Source organism: Heptranchias perlo, chromosome 30 (genome assembly GCF_035084215.1).
Source record: "Heptranchias perlo isolate sHepPer1 chromosome 30, sHepPer1.hap1, whole genome shotgun sequence".
NCBI classification, from domain to species: Eukaryota; Metazoa; Chordata; class Chondrichthyes; order Hexanchiformes; family Hexanchidae; genus Heptranchias; species Heptranchias perlo.
In genome coordinates, this window is record NC_090354.1 from 14,740,565 (window position 1) to 14,760,189 (window position 19,625).

Below are 19,625 nucleotides of genomic sequence, written 5' to 3' on the forward strand. Positions count from 1 at the left end.
ATTACCAATTTATATTCCTTTAGTTATGTGCAGTCTACTGACAAAGGAACTATGAGGGAAATGGCCAACTGGTAATTATTAATTAATAGATTTAGCTGCAGCTAATGAAAAGTTACTGTGTTGTGATCCATTGATTCAAAAACTTTTGTCTTAAAACCAATTTATCCCGAGGTGTTAGCTCTGTGATTTATAATAGTGAACAAGTGAATTAATAATGAGTGTAGTTCCTTTAGGTTTGTTTTATACAATTAGTTTTGCTCCTGTCAGTATGAAGAAGAATCAGTGGGTGAGGTGAGAGTGACTGCCCTTGACATCAAGGCAGCATTTGACCGAGTATGGCACCAAGGAACCCAAGTAAAATTGAAGTCAATGGGAATCAGGGGGAAAACTCTCCAGTGGCTGGAGTCATACCTAGCACAAAGGAAGATGGTAGTGGTTGTTGGAGGTCAATCATCTCAGCCCCAGGACATTGCTGCAGGAGTTCCTCAGGGCAGTGTCCTAGGCCCAACCATCTTCAGCTGCTTCATCAATGACCTTCCCTCCATCATAAGGTCAGAAATGGGGATGTTCGCTGATGACTGCACAGTGTTCAGTTCCATTCGCAACCCCTCAAATAATGAAGCAGTCCGAGCCCGCATGCAGCAAGACCTGGACAACATCCAGGCTTGGGCTCATAAGTGGCAAGTAACATTCGCGCCAGATAAGTGCCAGGCAATGACCATCTCCAACAAGAGAGAGTCTAACCACCTCCCCTTGACATTCAACGGCATTACCATCACCGAGTCCCCCACCATCAACATCCTGGTGGTCACCATTGACCAGAAACTTAACTGGACCAGCCATATAAATACTGTGGCTACGAGAGCAGGTCAGAGGCTGGGTATTCCGCGGCGAGTGACTCAACTCCTGACTCCCCAAAGCCTTTCCACCATCTACAAGGCACAAGTCAGGAGTGTGATGGAATACTCTTCACTTGCCTGGATGAGTGCAGCTCCAACAACACTCAAGAAGCTCGACACCATCCAAGATAAAGCAGCCCGCTTGATTGGCATCCCATCTACCACCCTAAACATTCACTCCCTTCACCACCGGCGCACTGTGGCTGCAGTGTGCACCATCCACAGGATGCACTGCAGCAACTCGCCAAGGCTTCTTCAACAACACCTCCCAAACCCGCGACCTCTACCACCTAGAAGGACAAGAGCAGCAGGCACATGGGAACAACACCACCTGCACGTTCCCCTCCAAGTCACACACCATCCCGACTTGGAAATATATCGCCGTTCCTTCATTGTCGCTGGGTCAAAATCCTGGAACTCCCTTCCTAACAGCACTGTGGGAGAACCATCACCACACGGACTGCAGCAGTTCAAGAAGGCGGCTCACCACCACCTTCTCGAGGGCAATTAGGGATGGGCAATAAATGCTGGCCTCACCAGCGATGCCCACATCCCGTGAACGAATAAAAAAAAAATACATCCATTGACCAAGTTAATTTGATTATACCGTGCTATTTTTCCTGGCGTTTGGTTCATTACATCCAGATTGTTAGTCCTCGACAAGATCTTTATCCACTAATGTGCGTCTGGTTTACGGTTTCATTTGAGAATATATTATTGAGCTTTCATTCGTTAAAATTAGTCTGGGTTGGGCCTAACTTGAGATGGTGTCCCTACTTCCTGTGATAGCTGCTGGATTGCGGCTGGTTGGGCACATTACAATCTTATTGCCCAGGTCTACTTATCTGAACTGGACCTTAAATTAACTTGGCATTTCTAAAAAAAAAATGGTGAAAAGTAATACAATTGAAACAGGACCCTAAATGGTTATTGCTAAAAAATTTGGGCGGGGAACAGAAAAAAAGAAACATGCTGATTAAAATCATGAGACATCAATTAATACAAGAAAGCAAGCTGAACCAAGCTGGCAACGGAATTTTTCTTATGGATTTAATATAAGATAGTCACTAATAAATCCAATAAAGAATTAAAGAGAAACTTCTTTACCCAGAGAATGGTTGGAGTGTGGAACCTTGCTATCACATGGAGTAGTTGAGGCAAATAGCATAGATGCCTTTAAAGGGAAGCTAGATAATTAACGATGAGGGAGAAAGGATAGGAGGATATGCAGATAGGTTTAGATGAAGTCGGATGGGAGGAGGCTCGTATGGAGCATAAACATTGGCAGGGACCAGTTGGGTCAAATGGTCTGTTTCTGTGCTGGAAATTCTATGTATGTAACTTTATACATGTAAGTGAAACATAACTTGATACAATGGATTTGAAGAATATTGTTTCACCCCGAAAATTGGGTTTAAGTAAAGCTCAGACTGATGGGATTTAAGACTCCTATCTCTAGTGGTTGTAGAGATCCTGAGTGAAAGGAATTTGTGAAAATCTTAACCAGATTGTAATGGGTGTGCATCACCAGCACAGGACTGTTCATAATTCATCAATCAATTAGCTTTTTATTCAAAAAGACTGCAAGGCTGCCTTGTGTGAACTTTGAAACTGTCACATTGGTACAGTGATAAATGCTTTACTGAATTTGGGGAACAGTACAAAGAGCTTTTCTTTACGAGCCATGCTTTAACTGACCTGGGCATATTTGATGTCAACGCTGGGAGCAAATAGCAGAAATATTTTCCATTCCTCAGCACTGATGCCCCACACCTTGTGGACTGCGACATTCATACTAGTAATGGGATTAACGCAGTTAAGTGCGGCAGTGGTTTACAGCTCATCCAGGTTGTTGTTTTGATAAATCCAGTAATTGGTTGCCTTCAATCCTAAGTCTGCTTTTGTACCTTTGAGCACAACAAAGACAAGGAACGATCCCATGCCGTGCTGGGCCATGCTAAACTGGGATTGAATGGCTGCATAGGAAGAAAATAAAAAAATACTGATTAGCATTATTACTATTGTGTGCTATTGCTTTGAAGAATGCCAAACCATACAAACTCTACATACTTATATAGTGGATGGGAGAAATGCAGCACATTAAGACTTAAACAGCACAGTAACCTGTCAGTAATGATGAGGCTCTTTGCCAATGTGATCACTTGATGGTTTCCAAATGACATGATAATTCCTTCTTTCTATAATAAGTGATAGTCAGTCTAGAAAAATTGGGGCAAGAGTTTCCATTCATTTGCACCAGATGTAAATGTAAGTGAGTTACCAAAAACATTCATATATTCTGTGTTCCTTTCTGCTGGTTTAAGATTCAGTTCGCTTGGATCAGGCCCCGCCCATAAAACTGGCTGCACCCCCAGGTCAATACTGTGAGATTTCACTGATTGCGCTGGTTCAGGAAGGCTCTTCAAATTGTACTCATTTTCTTAGGCCGAAAGGCACTAATAGGCACATTTTAAAAGTTTTCCGTATCAAAAAATATTTACTTTACTAAGAAACTGACTAGTGTACACCAATGAAACTAATAAATGGTTCAGTACAGTTTTTTAAAGTCATTTTCAATGATTCTAAATTAGGTCACTCAGAGACTGGGCAATCTTATTAAAAATGCTTATTTTTTGTGATAAACCCATTTTCAGCCGAATTAATAAAACTGCACCAAGTTACCACTCTTAAATACATCAATGAATACTTTTTAATAGAAAGAGAAAAAAGCAACAATCACATTCTCTTACATTGCCCAATCTTAATTCATCCAGAGAGAGCCTTAAATTCCCCAGTACAATTGTTTTTTAAATGATACCAAGGTTTTCTTTCCACTAATCTATCCAGGAGTTCAGTCCACGTATTGACTACTCTGAAGAAGAATTTCTGGATATCATACATTTGTCTTTTACTAGTTTGAATCTGCATCCTCTTGTCCCATACTTAATTTAACATAAAATAATTTTCCAGATTTATCTTTTCCATAATGTTTACCATTGTAAATATCCTTCTCCTCTCAGATGCCTCCTTTCAAGGCTCAAAAACCCAAGTTTCTCCCGTTTTTCCTTATAACTCAAACCTCGACACTGGGGGGTCAGTATCTGCATTGGCTCAAATGCTTGATTGTCTCAATTGTGTCTAAGTGACCAGGAATGGACACAGTTCTCAACGTGTGGCCTGATCAAAGCAATACACAGTTTGAATGGACCAGTTTCGGGATACTGCTAATATAAAAATAAACTTACATAATGTCTACATTTTGGACCCAAATAGTTAATGCCAGAATGGCTGGTTACCTGTTGTTTGATTAAGGAGTGTTGTTGATGCCATTGCCTACATTATTTAATTTGTCCCTGAACAGGATACAATGTGCCTTTGGACTTCCTTATTTGCAGTTGCTGAACTATTGAACATTAAAAATGTCCAAATAAACCATGATAAACAGTGGACATTTCTGAAAACTAAAATGGTCAGGTATTGGACTTTCAAATAGGAAACCAGAGTGTCAATTCCTGTCTTGTTTGATATTTGAACTCAGCTTTTCTTAGGGTGAAAAGTCGCTCATTTTAGCTGGGTAGCCTAAAGGTGAAATGAAAGTCTGATTGGAGTGGGGAAGAAATTATCTTGTTGAAAGCTGTGCTAACAGGCCTGAAGGTGGTTTGACCAAAGAATAGCACTGACAGATTCTTGAAAGCTTTATTGTCCTGCCTTTCTGGTTAAGGAGGAATCTTACAACACCAGGTTATAGTCGAACAATTTTATTTTAAAATCACAAGCTTTCGGAGATTATCCCCTTCACCTGACGAAGGGGATAATCTCCGAAAGCTTGTGATTTTAAAATAAAATTGTTGGACTATAACCTGGTGTTGTAAGATTCCTTACATTTGTCCACCCCAGTCCATCACCGGCATCTCCACATCATGGTTAAGGTGGGGCAGAGAAGGGGATAGGAAATACCAAAGAAAAACACTGTGAATTTAAACTGGACGGTCAGGCACTTAAAATGGCCACAGTGAGTTATCTCCTCTGATCCTGCTGTCCTCTCACGGGTTGCAATCTTTTGAGCAGGCGAGAGGACCGCCCATCTGAAGGCACTGGGGTCCTTCTTTAAATATGCAGATTGTGCTCCAATGGCGCGATGGAGCCTGGCTGCAACTTTAAGCCGCGGCCTGCATTTGGAAGTTGACCTGACTTTCCTGCTAAGCCAACCTGGCGGCAGGAGGAGCTGGGGCCGGAAGAGGCCCAGAAAGGTAAGTTAATTTTTTCTTGTTTCCTTGTGGGCCAGGAGGATCTGTGCTCTTTCGGGCCCCACAAGGAAACCTTGGGCATCTCCTGCCCTAGGCTTCCCTGCCCCTTCCGCGACCGCGATCCCCTCCCGACCCCCCCGCCCAACCATTTACCTGAGTAATGGGGACCATTCCTTCGGGTCCCCAGCTGCGGCCTCCTACCACTTGAAAATCCTCTCCTGCACCGGCTGGCCAGGTGATACTTTCCGACAGGTTCGGGCAGGAGACTGATCGGGGCCTGTGTAGATGAGGCGTGGGAGTTAAAATCTCTCGAGGATCATGTTGAGGAGGGCGGAACAGTTTGCCGTCCACCTCTTCCCACGCCCGCACGACTCCTGGCCAAGAGATAAAATCTGCCTTTAAAAGTGTTTGAGGAAGCAATAAGCAAAGTTCTGACAACTGGCATCTCGCATGGGATATTCAGGCAGCTACACTTCGAGTAAAACCTGCTGTAACAGCATAATACATCTTGCAGTATTGTATCACTCAAGCACAATGTGAAATGGAGCCTTTAATCTGGTCATGCATCAGAATTATAAGTCACTCCAACCTTATTTCAAGTTCCTGCTTAGGTGACAAAACTGATGTTTTAGTCAATTGCCTTGACGTAGAACACCTTGGACAATCTTAACAGTGCTTCATGTATTCCTACAATTCATAAAAGAAAAAGATGACATGGAATAATAATGCAACTTCTGGGAAAATTGATTAATTTGCACGTCAGTAGCAGTCATGCAAATCTATAGTATAGTATAACAGTTTCTTTTTAATGGATAAAAAGAAAAATGCAAATACTGAAAATCTGAAATAAAAACGGAAAGTGCTGGAAATACACAGCAGGTCTGTCAACCTCTGTAAGCTGAAAAAACAGGATAACATTCAGGTGCAGACCCTTTATCAGAAGTTGGGACATGGGAAATATGCGCACTCACTTATTTTCTAGTTCTTGGTTCTGATGAAGGGTTTGCATACAAAATGTTAACCTCTCATTTATCTTTACAGATGTTGATGAATCTGCTGTGTATTTCTAGCATTTTTCTGTTCTTTCTTAAGGACATTTTTGTCTAAGAGATTGAGATTATTCATACAGCTACCTCAAACTTTGTCTCTTCCTCCTCTCCCTTCTCTGTCCCCCAGTCTCACTTCAGCCCTAACTCCATGTCACTCTGTAACTTCTTCCTCATATTCAACTAAGCTCCCATCAAACTCATCTCCTTTATGGGACCTGCCCTCTGTTCCCTGATCCTCTCTGCCCAACTCTGCAGGCATGGGTCAATTTCCATATGCTGATGAAACCTAGCTCTACCTGTCCACCACCATGCTTAATTCCACAATCACCTCTTTATTGTGGAATTGTCTATCTAACATCATGCTTTGGATGAACGTGAATTGATTTACTGAACATTGTGAAAATGAAAGCCATCTATTTTGGTTCCCATCAAAATCTCTGCACCCTGGTTCCCGGTTCCATCCTACACCCTGGCTGCTCGGTTAGGCTGAACCAGATGGTGTGCAGCCTTGGGGTCCTGCTTACTTCTGAGCTGAGCTTCAAACCCTGTATCCAATCTATCACTAAGACCACTGACTTGTTATCCATACTTTTGTTATTTCAAGACATAACTCCTTCATCGCCAGTTAGCTCCATCCTACATAAGCTCAAGCTATTCCAAAACTCTGCTGTTTGCATCATATCCTATTTGTTCATCAGCCCTCCATTCAGTGACCTCTGCAACAGACTGAATTCAAAATCTTTGTCCTGGTTCACACATCTCTTGATGGCCTTGTCTGTTTCTACCTCCACAACTGCCTCCAGTCTTACTCCCAGCTCTGTAGTCCTCTGACTCTGGCCTTCTGTGCCTCCCAATCCTCCTCTTTCAGGGGCAGAGCCTACAGCTGCCTTGATCTCACTCTTTCGAATTCATTCCTGAACCTCTTTACCATTCCTTTAAAATCTTCCTCAAAACCTATCTTCTCAACAATACATTCAGTCATTTCTCCTCTTCTACTGTTGCTCAGCGACTTCTCTTTCCTATGTGAAGCTTCTTGGAATGTTTTATTACATTAAAGGAACTTAGATAGTGCAAGTTGTTGTGCTTTCACATAAAAGAGACAAGACTTTGAACTAAATCAAGGAAATTAACCTATTTATCTTTTGATCAAAAGGCACAGTCTGACGTTTAAGTAAAAGAAACCAGAGAACAGCAAATAGAGATCAAGAAGTCAGATTTGCCTAAGCTATTTTCACATAGAAGTAGCCAAGGGGTATAATAGCTTATCTATTTCTAGATTGTCATTCTCATTATAAGAATGATCATAAAGCCACAGCAGAGTATTCTGAGAGCTCAGTATACACATTTTAGAAATGTTGTTACCAACATCAAACTCAAATCCCTTTTCATTGAAAGTATTCCTTCAGTAATAGTATGCTGCAAAATAAACTGATGTACTTAATGCAGATGCATCAGTAAAAAATAGATTGGATGATTAATGTCTGGAGTACTTAATATTATAAACTCAGTTATATCCAGGACACATAGGATTTAGAATAATTCAACAGGGCCCCAGCTTGGTCATGTTTCTCCAGCACCACTGCACGTTTGCCAGCTTTGGCCAGAATCTCTGCCTCCGTCAATCCTCCAATTCCACTGCCAATCACAATGGCATCAAGGCTCTTGGACACTTAGCCTGTGGCAAAACCTGAAAAGACAGGGCAAAGGTAGAATATTTACCACTGGCAACAATACCTGTTGTACCAACTTTGCTTTGGATTAAACCAGCCCAAGGTGCACAATATGGAAGCTCTTCCCAAAGTTTCCTGAGTTTTAAAAGTTGAAAGATCCATTCTCAATCATGTCATTGAATTCCTTCAGTAATAGTATGCTGCAGAGTAAACTGATGTACTTAATGCAGATGCATCAGTAAAAAATAGGTTGGATGATTAAAGTCAGGAGTACTTAATATTATAAACTCAGTTATATCCAGGACACATAGGATTTAGAATAATTCAACAGGGCCCCAGTTCTCTTGCAGTAAATTGGTTTTTAATTAAACAGGAAGCAAACAATATTGTGATGGAGAATTTGTAACAAGTGCAAGCTTGCTGATCTTTTAGCATCATACATCATTATCACCTTCAGCAAGTCTTCCCTCATTAGGGATTCACCACAGAGGATTGCTTTAGCAATATCTAGAAGAGTGTAAAGTTTTGATTTCTTTACTGATTTTATTGTAATAACAAGTTGCTTAAAAATGCAAGCTCCCCCAGTAGTTAAGTGGGTGAATACACCACATCAAGCTATACAGACCAGAAGTTCCCAAGACCTAACGCAAATCAGTTTTGAGTTCACAGATCTCCAGTTCTTTGAGGCAGTGTTATAATTGGTCTCTGTTTCCACTCCTCAGATTAAGGATCCTATCAGCTAGGTGTCTCCCTCCTCATTTCTATCCAGTGACAACTGCTGGAAAGTACATATGTGTGGACAATGGGTGAGAACGGATTGTTCTCCAAGGATGTCCTCCATGGTTGATTATCTGTCAATGCTTGTTATTTGGATCACAGAGGAGGAATGACCTCTACCAAGGTACTGGAGAGCTGGCAGTTCCCGCGGAACCATACCCAGCAACAGTTGGTGCCTTCAGGAAAGGAAGGGAGAAAATTGGGAAGTATTTTTCTTTATAAAGAGATGCTTTATAAGCAGCATATGTTGCTAGATTTTCAACTTAAAGTCAAAGTAATGTTATATGTAAAATAGACTTTGCGCCATTGTGATTGGCAGTGGATTGGAGGACTGTCGGTGGCAGAGATTCTGGTCAAAGCTGGCCAACGTGCTCTGATGCTGGAGCAACATAACCAAAATAAACAAAATTCTTCAAATTAGGGTTTGATACAATGGATCCTCTTACTTCAGCACAAAGATCACAGTGTATGTTCACCGTGTGTGCAGTATGTGAATTTGACTATAGGCCAAACTCCAAAACAGACAAATAAACATTAACCTTTAACTGATTTCAAAACTACCAGGTAGTGTAATCTTATTCATATTTGAAATAGTTAGGACTAGAAATTCAGCAATGTAGCGTCCGTTGTTTCGGCGCTACCCGGCCTCCCGAAGTTCCAAAATGGTGTATGGAATGCACGTAAATGCTTCTAGCATTACATGCGCTGGATGCCATCTTGGTAAAGGGTTTCGCTCACATGCAGCTAACGAGCGCCAGCAGTATGTGAAATAGGGAGAATATGCATTAGATCAGTATGCAATGCTGATTTAAAGTGATAGACACCATTTTGGCACTTAACGCTCCACTCAACACGTTGTCTTAACTACGAACACCTGAAGATGTCTTAGAGTGCCTGGAGGACCCCCCCACCAGCGCTATTTAAAGGGATCATGCAGTTGCTGCAAATTTGTTGCTGGATTATTGCTTCTGGCTGCTGGTAGAATAGGACTTGTTTGTTAAAGCTTCCTATACTTAGAGAGCTGCTAGTGTATATTTGAGAGTCGTTTGGTTGGTACTACGTTATGGTTGGCGTAATTTACATCAATGTTTGAATAAGATTCCTGGAAACTATGGGTGTGCTAGGGCTCCCGCTGGGCATAGAACATGACTGGGAGCATGCAGAGGCCATGCAGAGGAGGTCAAGCTGTGAGGAGAGGGGGGAGGAGGAGGAGGAGGTGCAGGGCACTGAGCAGGAGGCCATATCCCATGAGGGCCTTCAGGGAACACCACTCTTACCTCCAGATGAGCGAGGACCAGTGCATCCGGCAGCTGAGGTTCACCAAAGAGGTCGTGATGGAGACCTGTCACCTGCTGCAGTCACAACTACAGCCTCAGAGCAGGGCAAGGACAGCATTACCTATGGCTGCGAATGTAACCGTGGTGCTGAACTTCTACGGCTCTGGATCCTTTCAGGCCTCTGCTGGCGATCTGTGCAACATCTCACAGTGTGCAATGCACTGTTGCATAAGGGAGGTCACGGAAGCACGATACGAGACGCGCAACAGGTTCATCATGTTCCCCCTTGATAGAGAGAAGCAGAACGAGCGAGCATGTGGGTTTGCTCGCATTGCAGGCTTGCCCATGGTGGAGGGTGCCATAGACTGCATGCATATTGCCATGCGTGCTCCACATGTCAACTCGGCCATTTTCATGAAACGGAAGAGGTTCCACTCCCTGAATGTGCAGCTGATGTGTGACCACACGCAGCGCATCATGGAGGTCAATGCCCGCTACCCTGGGAGAAGTCACGATGCCTTTGCTATGCGACAGTCCAACGTGCCAGCAATCTTTGAACCGGCTCGGCAAGTGAATGGCTGGCTACTGGGTGACAAGGGCTATCCCCTCATGAGGTGGCTCACGACCTGGTCAGTAACGCACGCACACGTGCAGAGTGGGCCTACAACGAAAGCCATGCTGCCACATGCAACGTCCTTGCGCAGACCATAGGCATCCTAAAGCAACGCTTCCGCTGCCCGGTCCGTTCTGTTGGAGTCCTGCAGTACTCAGCTGAACGGGTGTCAAGATTCGTCGTGGTATGCTGCATGCTGCACAACCTCACCATTATGAGGGAACAGCCCTTGCCAGCGATTATCCAGCAAGAACCTGAGCCAGAGGAGGAAGAAGCTGAAGAGGAGAAAGAGGCTGAGGATGAGGGAGAGGAGAAGGAGGGGGTAGTGGAGGAAGATGCAAGGGGACAACAAGGAACACTGACCCTGTCTGCCAGGGCTCTGCTTGCTCACCTGATCTGTGAGCGATATCAATAACGTCAAGGGCATCTCCCAAGTCACCAAAAGTCCTATACTCCCCACCTGTCCTCTCCCACATGACCATCAAATCGCCCTCCATCTGATTACACATTGCTTCCTCCCTCAGCTCATTGCAGAAATAAAAACCCACCACCAAATGCAAATTCAAATTCACATTTATAAACTAACACGTGAAATTATGCAAACAAAATGAGATTATTCATCCTTGTGCATCCCTTTAGTGCCTGTCGTTCATGTGCGTTTACCTATCTTAGTGCTCCTATGAGATGCATCCCCAGTGGCTGGAGCATGGGTGGTGGAAGGCTGCTGATCTTCAATAGAGGAGCATGCAGATAGCCCTGGAGGATGACCTTGAGCAGCTCTGGGCCGGGAGGGCCCGGCTTCAGACTGCACCATCTTGGCTTGAGTTGCAGCAGTCTGGCCTGGCTGGCTGATGGGCAACAGCAAGGGCACTGGTGGAGTAGCAGGGGTGGGAGCAATAATGCTGTAGTCCTGAGAGGGGACAGCAGGTTCAACTACAATGGCACCACTACCACTCGCATGGTGTGATGCCTCAGCACTCCTGGTGATCAGCTGGAGAACAGATTGCTGGAGTGCTGTGATGGCCTGGAAGCCCTGTTCCACAGTGGTCCCCAGACCCATGATAGCAGCAGTCTGCACTTCCATAACAGTAGTCTGAGCTGCCATTGCAGCAGTCTGAGCTTCAACTGGAGCTTGCAGACCTTTGATCACATCGGTTTGTGCTGCAATGGAAGTCGCGACATCGGCCATCAGACAATGCATCGTGATGGGTTCCTCAGGTGTGCTGATGGAGCTGATCACCCATTCCATGTGGCTAAGGTTGGGCTCCAAGCTCTGTGCAAAGCCCTGTGTCAAGTTCGAGGTGGACTCCTCCATGCCTCTTGACATTGTGCGCAGGCTTTCTGGCAAGCTTTCCAGTGCACTGAACATTTGGTGGTGGACGTCCATCTGCTGTAGCCTGGCCCATTGAAGTCATCATCTGACCCCTTGGCAACAGAACCATTGAGCGACCTCGCCCTCTGGTGAATTGGCACCTGTGGTATCCATTCCCCCCGCCCCGGCTTCTATGCGCTTGTGCCTGGTGTCTCACCATGTGCAGGTCTCTCCTCTAACCTAGCCTCTATAGAATACGCAGTGTCAGTGTCTGAGCTGGTGGAAGCGAGTGTCAGATCGAGTGATGGTGTGGCTTCAGTGTCCACCAGCCCCCCACCCCACCCCCGCCCCTCCTCCTCCTCCTCCTCGGACAGTGCAGACTCTAGTTCTTGGGTATCTGCAATGACAAAAGGAAACAGGTTGAGTTGTGGAGCGGGGAGAGGAGCAAATAAGACGTGCGTGCATCCGTAGCACGTGAGTCAGAAAAGATTGTGGGATGTGGGAAACGAGAAGGAGGATTAGGTATATATCATCAGGACCTCCAGTGCTGCTAGTGGCCACGTCCGCAGCGACAGCCCGCCCAATGATGCGCAACAATATCTCATCGGGGAGGGGTGGGGGGGGGGGGGGCGGGTGGTGAGGACATGTGGGCGTGCCTGTCCTCTCTCAGGTCTCTCCTGTTGCCAGCTGTTAGGTGCTACCTTCTCCTGCAAGACAGAGGGAAGCGTGTCAGTGTGTATCCTGCAAAGTGTCTGGGTGATGTGCCTGTCATAGTCGAATAGCTACCAGTGTGTGTGACATGTGAGTTGTACGGTACAATGCAAGTGTGGTACTATGTGAGGGTGAGATGCAGCATGCGAAGTGCAGCATTGCATACGGATGGGCAGCGTTTGTTGGTGGGTGGGTGACGGGGGGGTGTCGTGCATGAAGCAGTGGTGCAGTTGGTAGGATATGCCACTTGACACTTGTATTCACTCACCTTGACCACTTGTGTCAAATCATTGAACATTTTTCGGCACTGCATCCACCCATGCGGTGCAATGCTCCTGGCATTCACCTCTTAGGCCACTTCCTCCCACTGCCTGCGCAGCTGGTGTCTGGAGGGTTGGAGGGTCTTCTGCCACCCTGCGGGTAAAGGATGGCCCTCCTTTCGTCCACTCCTCCACCAGGGCCTTCAGCGACTTGTCTGAGAACCTTGGTGCGCGCTCTCTTGCCGGTCCAGCAATCCTGCCTGCCATCCTGCAATGCTCTCATTGACTGTGCACCTCCCCTTTAAGAGGTGCAGGCTGCCTTTAACTAGTGCTGGCCATGCCCCATTTCAGGCCTCCTGCTTGTTCGTGCAGCCTCTCAACAGCGCGGGTAGCGCTGGCTGCACGTAGAAATCATGTTAATAGCCAAGCAGCGCAAATCTCACGTGCTGCTTGCGTCGGAAACACTGGGCGCAGGTTAATCGCAGATGCCCGCGCCCGGATTCGGAGAATATCGAACTTAATCCCTTTAATCTTTAAGCCACACTGCATGGCAGCGATATTCAGGGTTGCCTACCCTATCCTTATATGCTAAGAGATGGAACAGTAAAATCTCTAACACAGCAATAATACTATTAGTAATAATAAGCAAGAAGGAAGTGACAGCAAAGTATTTGCTTATCATTGTACACCTATGCTCAGAGGAGTAACTTGCATGAAGTATACTGACTGGCGCATGTTTGGCGCTAACTGGTCTACGAAGCCCCCAATATGCAGGGCAGGAAGTGCGCATACATTTCCCACTGCCCATATTCCCAACCCCGGCCTCCATCAGGTTAGGGAAGTTAAAATCAAGGCCTATGATTCTACAGTAGGCAATGCACTTACCAACTGAAGGATCAGCACAGCTAAAACAGAAATGTTATTGAAATGAGCACTCCATAACATTGTTTTTTATTATTCGTTCACGGGATGTGGGCGTCGCTGGCGAGGCCAGCATTTATTGCCCATCCCTAATTGCCCTCGAGAAGGTGGTGGTGAGCCGCCTTCTTGAACCGCTGCAGTCCGTGTGGTGACGGTTCTCCCACAGTGCTGTTAGGAAGGGAGTTCCAGGATTTTGACCCAGCGACAATGAAGGAACGGCGATATATTTCCAAGTCGGGATGGTGTGTGACTTGGAGGGGAACGTGCAGGTGGTGTTGTTCCCATGCGCCTGCTGCTCTTGTCCTTCTAGGTGGTAGAGGTCGCGGGTTTGGGAGGTGCTGTCGAAGAAGCCTTGGCGAGTTGCTGCAGTGCATCCTGTGGATGGTGCACACTGCAGCCACAGTGCGCCGGTGGTGAATGGAGTGAATGTTTAGGGTGGTGGATGGGGTGCCAATCAAGCGGGCTGCTTTATCTTGGATGGTGTCGAGCTTCTTGAGTGTTGTTGGAGCTGCACTCATCCAGGCAAGTGGAGAGTATTCCATCACACTCCTGACTTGTGCCTTGTAGATGGTGGAAAGGCTTTGGGGAGTCAGGAGGTGAGTCACTCGTCGCAGAATACCCAGCCTCTGACCTGCTCTCGTAGCCACAGTATTTATATGGCTGGTCCAGTTAAGTTTCTGGTCAATGGTGACCCCCAGGATGTTGATGGTGGGGGATTCGGCAATGGTAATGCCGTTGAATGTCAAGGGGAGGTGGTTAGACTCTCTCTTGTTGGAGATGGTCATTGCCTGGCACTTATCTGGCGCGAATGTTACTTGCCACTTATGAGCCCAAGCCTGGATGTTGTCCAGGTCTTGCTGCATGCGGGCTCGGACTGCTTCATTATCTGAGGGGTTGCGAATGGAACTGAACACTGTGCAGTCATCAGCGAACATCCCCATTTCTGACCTTATGATGGAGGGAAGGTCATTGATGAAGCGGCTGAAGATGGTTGGGCCTAGGACACTGCCCTGAGGAACTCCTGCAGCAATGCCCTGGGGCTGAGATGATTGGCCTCCAACAACCACTACCATCTTCCTTTGTGCTCGGTATGACTCCAGCCACTGGAGAGTTTTCCCCCTGATTCCCATTGACTTCAATTTTACTAGGGCTCCTTGGTGCCACACTCGGTCAAATGCTGCCTTGATGTCAAGGGCAGTCACTCTCACCTCACCTCTGGAATTCAGCTCTTTTGTCCACGTTTGGACCAAGGCTGTAATGAGGTATGGAGCCGAGTGGTCCTGGCGGAACCCAAACTGAGCATCGGTGAGCAGGTTATTGGTGAGTAAGTGCCGCTTGATAGCACTGTCGACGACACCTTCCATCACTTTGCTGATGATTGAGAGTAGACTGATAGGGCGGTAATTGGTCGGATTGGATTTGTCCTGCTTTTTGTGGACAGGACATACCTGGGCAATTTTCCACATTGTCGGGTAGATGCCAGCGTTGTAGCTGTACTGGAACAGCTTGGCTAGAGGCACAGCTAGTTCTGGAGCACAAGTCTTCAGCACTACAGCTGGGATGTTGTCGGGGCCCATAGCCTTTGCTGTATCCAGTGCACTCAGCCGTTTCTTGATATCACGTGGAGTGAATCGAATTGGCCGAAGACTGGCTTCCGTGATGGGGATATCGGGAGGAGGCTGAGATGGATCATCCACTCGGCACTTTTGGCTGAAGATGGTTGCAAACGCTTCAGCCTTGTCTTTTGCACTCACGTGCTGGACTCCATCATCATTGAGAATGGGGATGTTTGCAGAGCCTCCTCCTCCTGTTAGTTGTTTAATTGTCCACCACCATTCACGACTGGATGTGGCAGGACTGCAGAGCTTTGATCTGATCCGTTGGTTGTGGAATCGCTTAGCTCTGTCTATAGCATGTTGCTTCCGCTGTTTAGCATGCCTGTAGTCCTGAGTTGTAGCTTCATCAGGTTGGCACCTCATTTTTAGGTACGCCTGGTGCTGCTCCTGGCATGCTCTTCTACAATCCTTGTTGAACCAGGGTTGATCCCCTGGCTTGTTGGTAATGGTAGAGTGAGGAATATGCCGGGCCATGAGGTTACAGATTGTGCTGGAATACAATTCTGCTGCTGCTGATGGCCCACAGCGCCTCATGGATGCCCAGTTTTGAGCTGCTAGATCCGTTCTGAATCTATCCCATTTAGCACGGTGGTAGTGCCACACAACACGTTGGATGGTGTCCTCAGTGCGAAGACGGGACTTCATCTCCGCGAGGACTGTGCGGTGGTCACTCCCACCAATACTGTCATGGACAGATGCATTTGCGACAGGTAGATTGGTGAGGACGAGGTCAAGTAAGTTTTTCCCTCATGTTGGTTCGCTCACCACCTGCCGCAGGCCCAGTCTGGCAGCTATGTCCTTCAGGACTCGGCCAGCTCGGTCAGTAGTGGTGCTGCCAAGCCACTCTTGGTGATGGACATTGAAGTCCCCCACCCAGAGTACATTTTGTGCCCTTTCTACCCTCAGTGCTTCCTCCAAGTGGTGCTCAACATGGAGGAGGACTGATTCATCAGCTGAGGGAGGACGGGTCGGTGGTAATCAGCAGGAGGTTTCCGTGCCCATTGTTTGACCTGATGCCATGAGATTTCATGGGGTCCAGAGTCAATGTTGAGGACTCCCAGGGCCACTCCCTCCTGACTGTATATCACTGTACCGCCACCTCTGGTGGGTCTGTCCTGCCGGTGGGACAGGACATACCCAGGGATGGTGATGGAAGAGTCTGGGACGTTGGCTGAAAGATATGATTCTGTAAGTATGGCTATGTCAGGCTGTTGCTTGACTGGTCTGTGGGACAGCTCTCCCAATTTTGGCACAAGTCCCCAGATGTTAGTAAGGAGGACCTTGCAAGGTCGACTGGGCTTGGTGTTTTGCCATTGTCGTGTCCGGTGCCCAGTGGTCCGATGCCGGGTGGTCCGTCCGGTTTTATTCTTATTATGACTTTTCGTAGCGAGATTTTACAACTGAGTGGCTTGCTCGGCCATTTCAGAGGGCAATTAAGAATCAACCACATTGCTGTGGGTCTGGAGTCACATTTCGGCCAGACTGGGTAAGGACGGCAGGTTTCCTTCCCTGAAGGACATTAGTGAACCATGACTGGTAGTTTCATGGCCATCATTGCTGATACTAGTATTTTAATTCCAGATTTTTATTTAATTAATTGAATTTAATTAATTAATTGAATTTAAATTCGCCGTGGCGGGATTTGAACTCATGACTCTGGATTTTCGTCCAGGCCTCTAGGATTACTAGTCCAGTAACATAACCACTATGCTACCGCTATTTGAGAATTAGGCCAGTAAGCAGCTGGGCTCTGATTGTAACAGCAAGTCATTTTTAAAATATATTTATTAATCAAAATTGGTAAAATTGCTGGAAAATAATTCTTCTGCCCGGAAAGTTCTAAGCATCAATAATCTCATGATTCTTTAAGTTAAAATGCCTTAGTTTGGCCATAATTATAGCCCAGAGCTCTTTTTATTAAAGCCTTAACTCTAACAAAGATGCTAATCAAAGTTGAAATGACATACCTCACTTAAGGATTTAGGCCCTGGCATCTTTGTTCACTACCAAAGGTTTGGTTGGTTTTCTGGTGTCAACAGCAAAAGATGAACTGAGATAAAAATAGAATAAAATAACCACAAGTAAAAGAAGTACAGGAAACAGAAAGAGCAACATGCTGATTGAACCAACAATTGACAGTAATGCAACGAGGAGTCAAAGTCAAACAAAGACTATGGGCAAGGGCCAACTGGAGCGAGAAAAGGGCAGAGAATGAAAGCAGAGTCTCGTGTTCTTTTTATATTCCATAAATGATGGATTTAAATAAAAGGGTCTTTTTATATCTTTTAATGTCACACACTCCCTGCAAAAGGCTGAAAAATCTAAGTATTACATGAAAACAATCAACGTATTGTTGACAAAAAGCAAGCATTGTCAAAATCCTCAGCGTCTCTAACAATGATTCAAATAAGCTGGGTCTCAAATTTAGGCCCGTGAGTGACTCGCAAAGCTCTCAGTCCGCCCGAAATCTGCTGAGGGCGAAAATCGACACCAATGTCTCTCAAATCTGCCTTCAACAATTTAATAAGAGTTGAGTAATAGTGAAAATGTTCATGTCATTGCTAGGGCAAGTGTATAGGGCAGACTAGTAATGCCTTTTGTTGAGTGTGATTCAAGTCTAGCAATGTGTATTGATGAGCATGAATCCAGTCTAGTGTTGTTGAGTGTGAATCCAGTTTAGTAACGTGTATTGTTGAGTGTGATTCCAGTCTAGTAACGTGTATTGTTGAGTGTGATTCCAGTCCAGTAACGTGTATTGTTGAGTGTGATTCCAGTCCAGTAATGTGTATTGTTGAGTGTGATTCCAGTCTAGTAATGTGTATTGTTGAGTGTGATTCCAGTCCAGTAATGTGTATTGTTGAGTGTGATTCCAGTCTAGTAACGTGTATTGTTGAGTGTGATTCCAGTCCAGTAACGTGTATTGTTGAGTGTGATTCCAGTCCAGTAATGTGTATTGTTGAGTGTGATTCCAGTCTAGTAACGTGCATTGTTGAGTGTGATTCCAGTCTCGTAATATGTATTGTTGAGTGTGATTCCAGTCTAGTAATATGTATTGTTGAGTGTGATTCCAGTCTAGTAATATGTATTGTTGAGTGTGATTCCAGTTTAGTAATATGTATTGTTGAGTGTGAATCCAGTTTAGTAACGTGTATTGTTGAGTGTGATTCCAGTCTAGTAACATGTATTGTTGAGTGTGATTCCAGTCTAGTAATATGTATTGTTGAGTGTGAATCCAGTCTAGTAATATGTATTGTTGTGTGAATCCAGTTTAGTAACGTGTATTGTTGAGTGTGATTCCAGTTTAGTAATATGTATTGTTGAGTGTGATTCCAGTCTAGTAATATGTATTGTTGAGTGTGATTCCAGTCTAGTAATATGTATTGTTGAGTGTGATTCCAGTCTAGTAATATGTATTGTTGAGTGTGATTCCAGTCTAGTAATGTGTATTGATGAGCATGAATCCAGTCTAGTGTTGTTGAGTGTGAATCCAGTTTAGTAACGTGTATTGTTGAGTGTGATTCCAGTTTAGTAACGTGTATTGTTGAGTGTGATTCCAGTCTAGTAATATGTATTGTTGAGTGTGATTCCAGTCTAGTAATATGTATTGTTGAGTGTGATTCCAGTCTAGTAATATGTATTGTTGAGTGTGATTCCAGTCTAGTAATATGTATTGTTGAGTGTGATTCCAGTCTAGTAATATGTATTGTTGAGTGTGATTCCAGTCTAGTAATGTGTATTGATGAGCATGAATCCAGTCTAGTGTTGTTGAGTGTGAATCCAGTTTAGTAACGTGTATTGTTGAGTGTGATTCCAGTTTAGTAACGTGTATTGTTGAGTGTGATTCCAGTCTAGTAATATGTATTGTTGAGTGTGATTCCAGTCTAGTAATATGTATTGATGAGCATGAATCCAGTCTAGTGTTGTTGAGTGTGAATCCAGTTTAGTAACGTGTATTGTTGAGTGTGATTCCAGTTTAGTAACGTGTATTGTTGAGTGTGATTCCAGTCCAGTAATGTGTATTGTTGAGTGTGATTCCAGTCTAGTAATGTGTATTGTTGAGTGTGATTCCAATCTAGTAATGTATTGTTGAGTGTGATTCCGGTCTAGTAATGTGTATTGTTGAGTGTGATTCCAGTCTAGTAACGTGTATTGTTGAGTGTGTTTCCAGTCTAGCAACGTGTATTGTTGAGTGTACTTCCTCTCTAGTAGCGCATATTGTTGAGTTTGATTTCAGACTAGTAACTTGTATTTTTTGGTATGATTCCAGTTTTGT

At 45.1% G+C, this 19,625-nt stretch overlaps 1 protein-coding gene across 1 annotated transcript in view; it reads right to left on the bottom strand.

The window, feature by feature from the left end:
• The window catches only part of si:ch1073-13h15.3 (all-trans-retinol 13,14-reductase), a 34,655-nt gene extending 17,188 nt beyond the window's left edge, over positions 1-17,467 (bottom strand). The window contains 4 exon segments of the mRNA XM_067969160.1: positions 2,737-2,875; positions 7,558-7,595; positions 7,741-7,882; positions 17,320-17,467. Of these exon segments, the coding sequence (XP_067825261.1) occupies positions 2,737-2,875; positions 7,558-7,595; positions 7,741-7,882; positions 17,320-17,467 (467 nt within the window).
• Between the last annotated feature and the right edge of the window lie 2,158 nt (positions 17,468-19,625).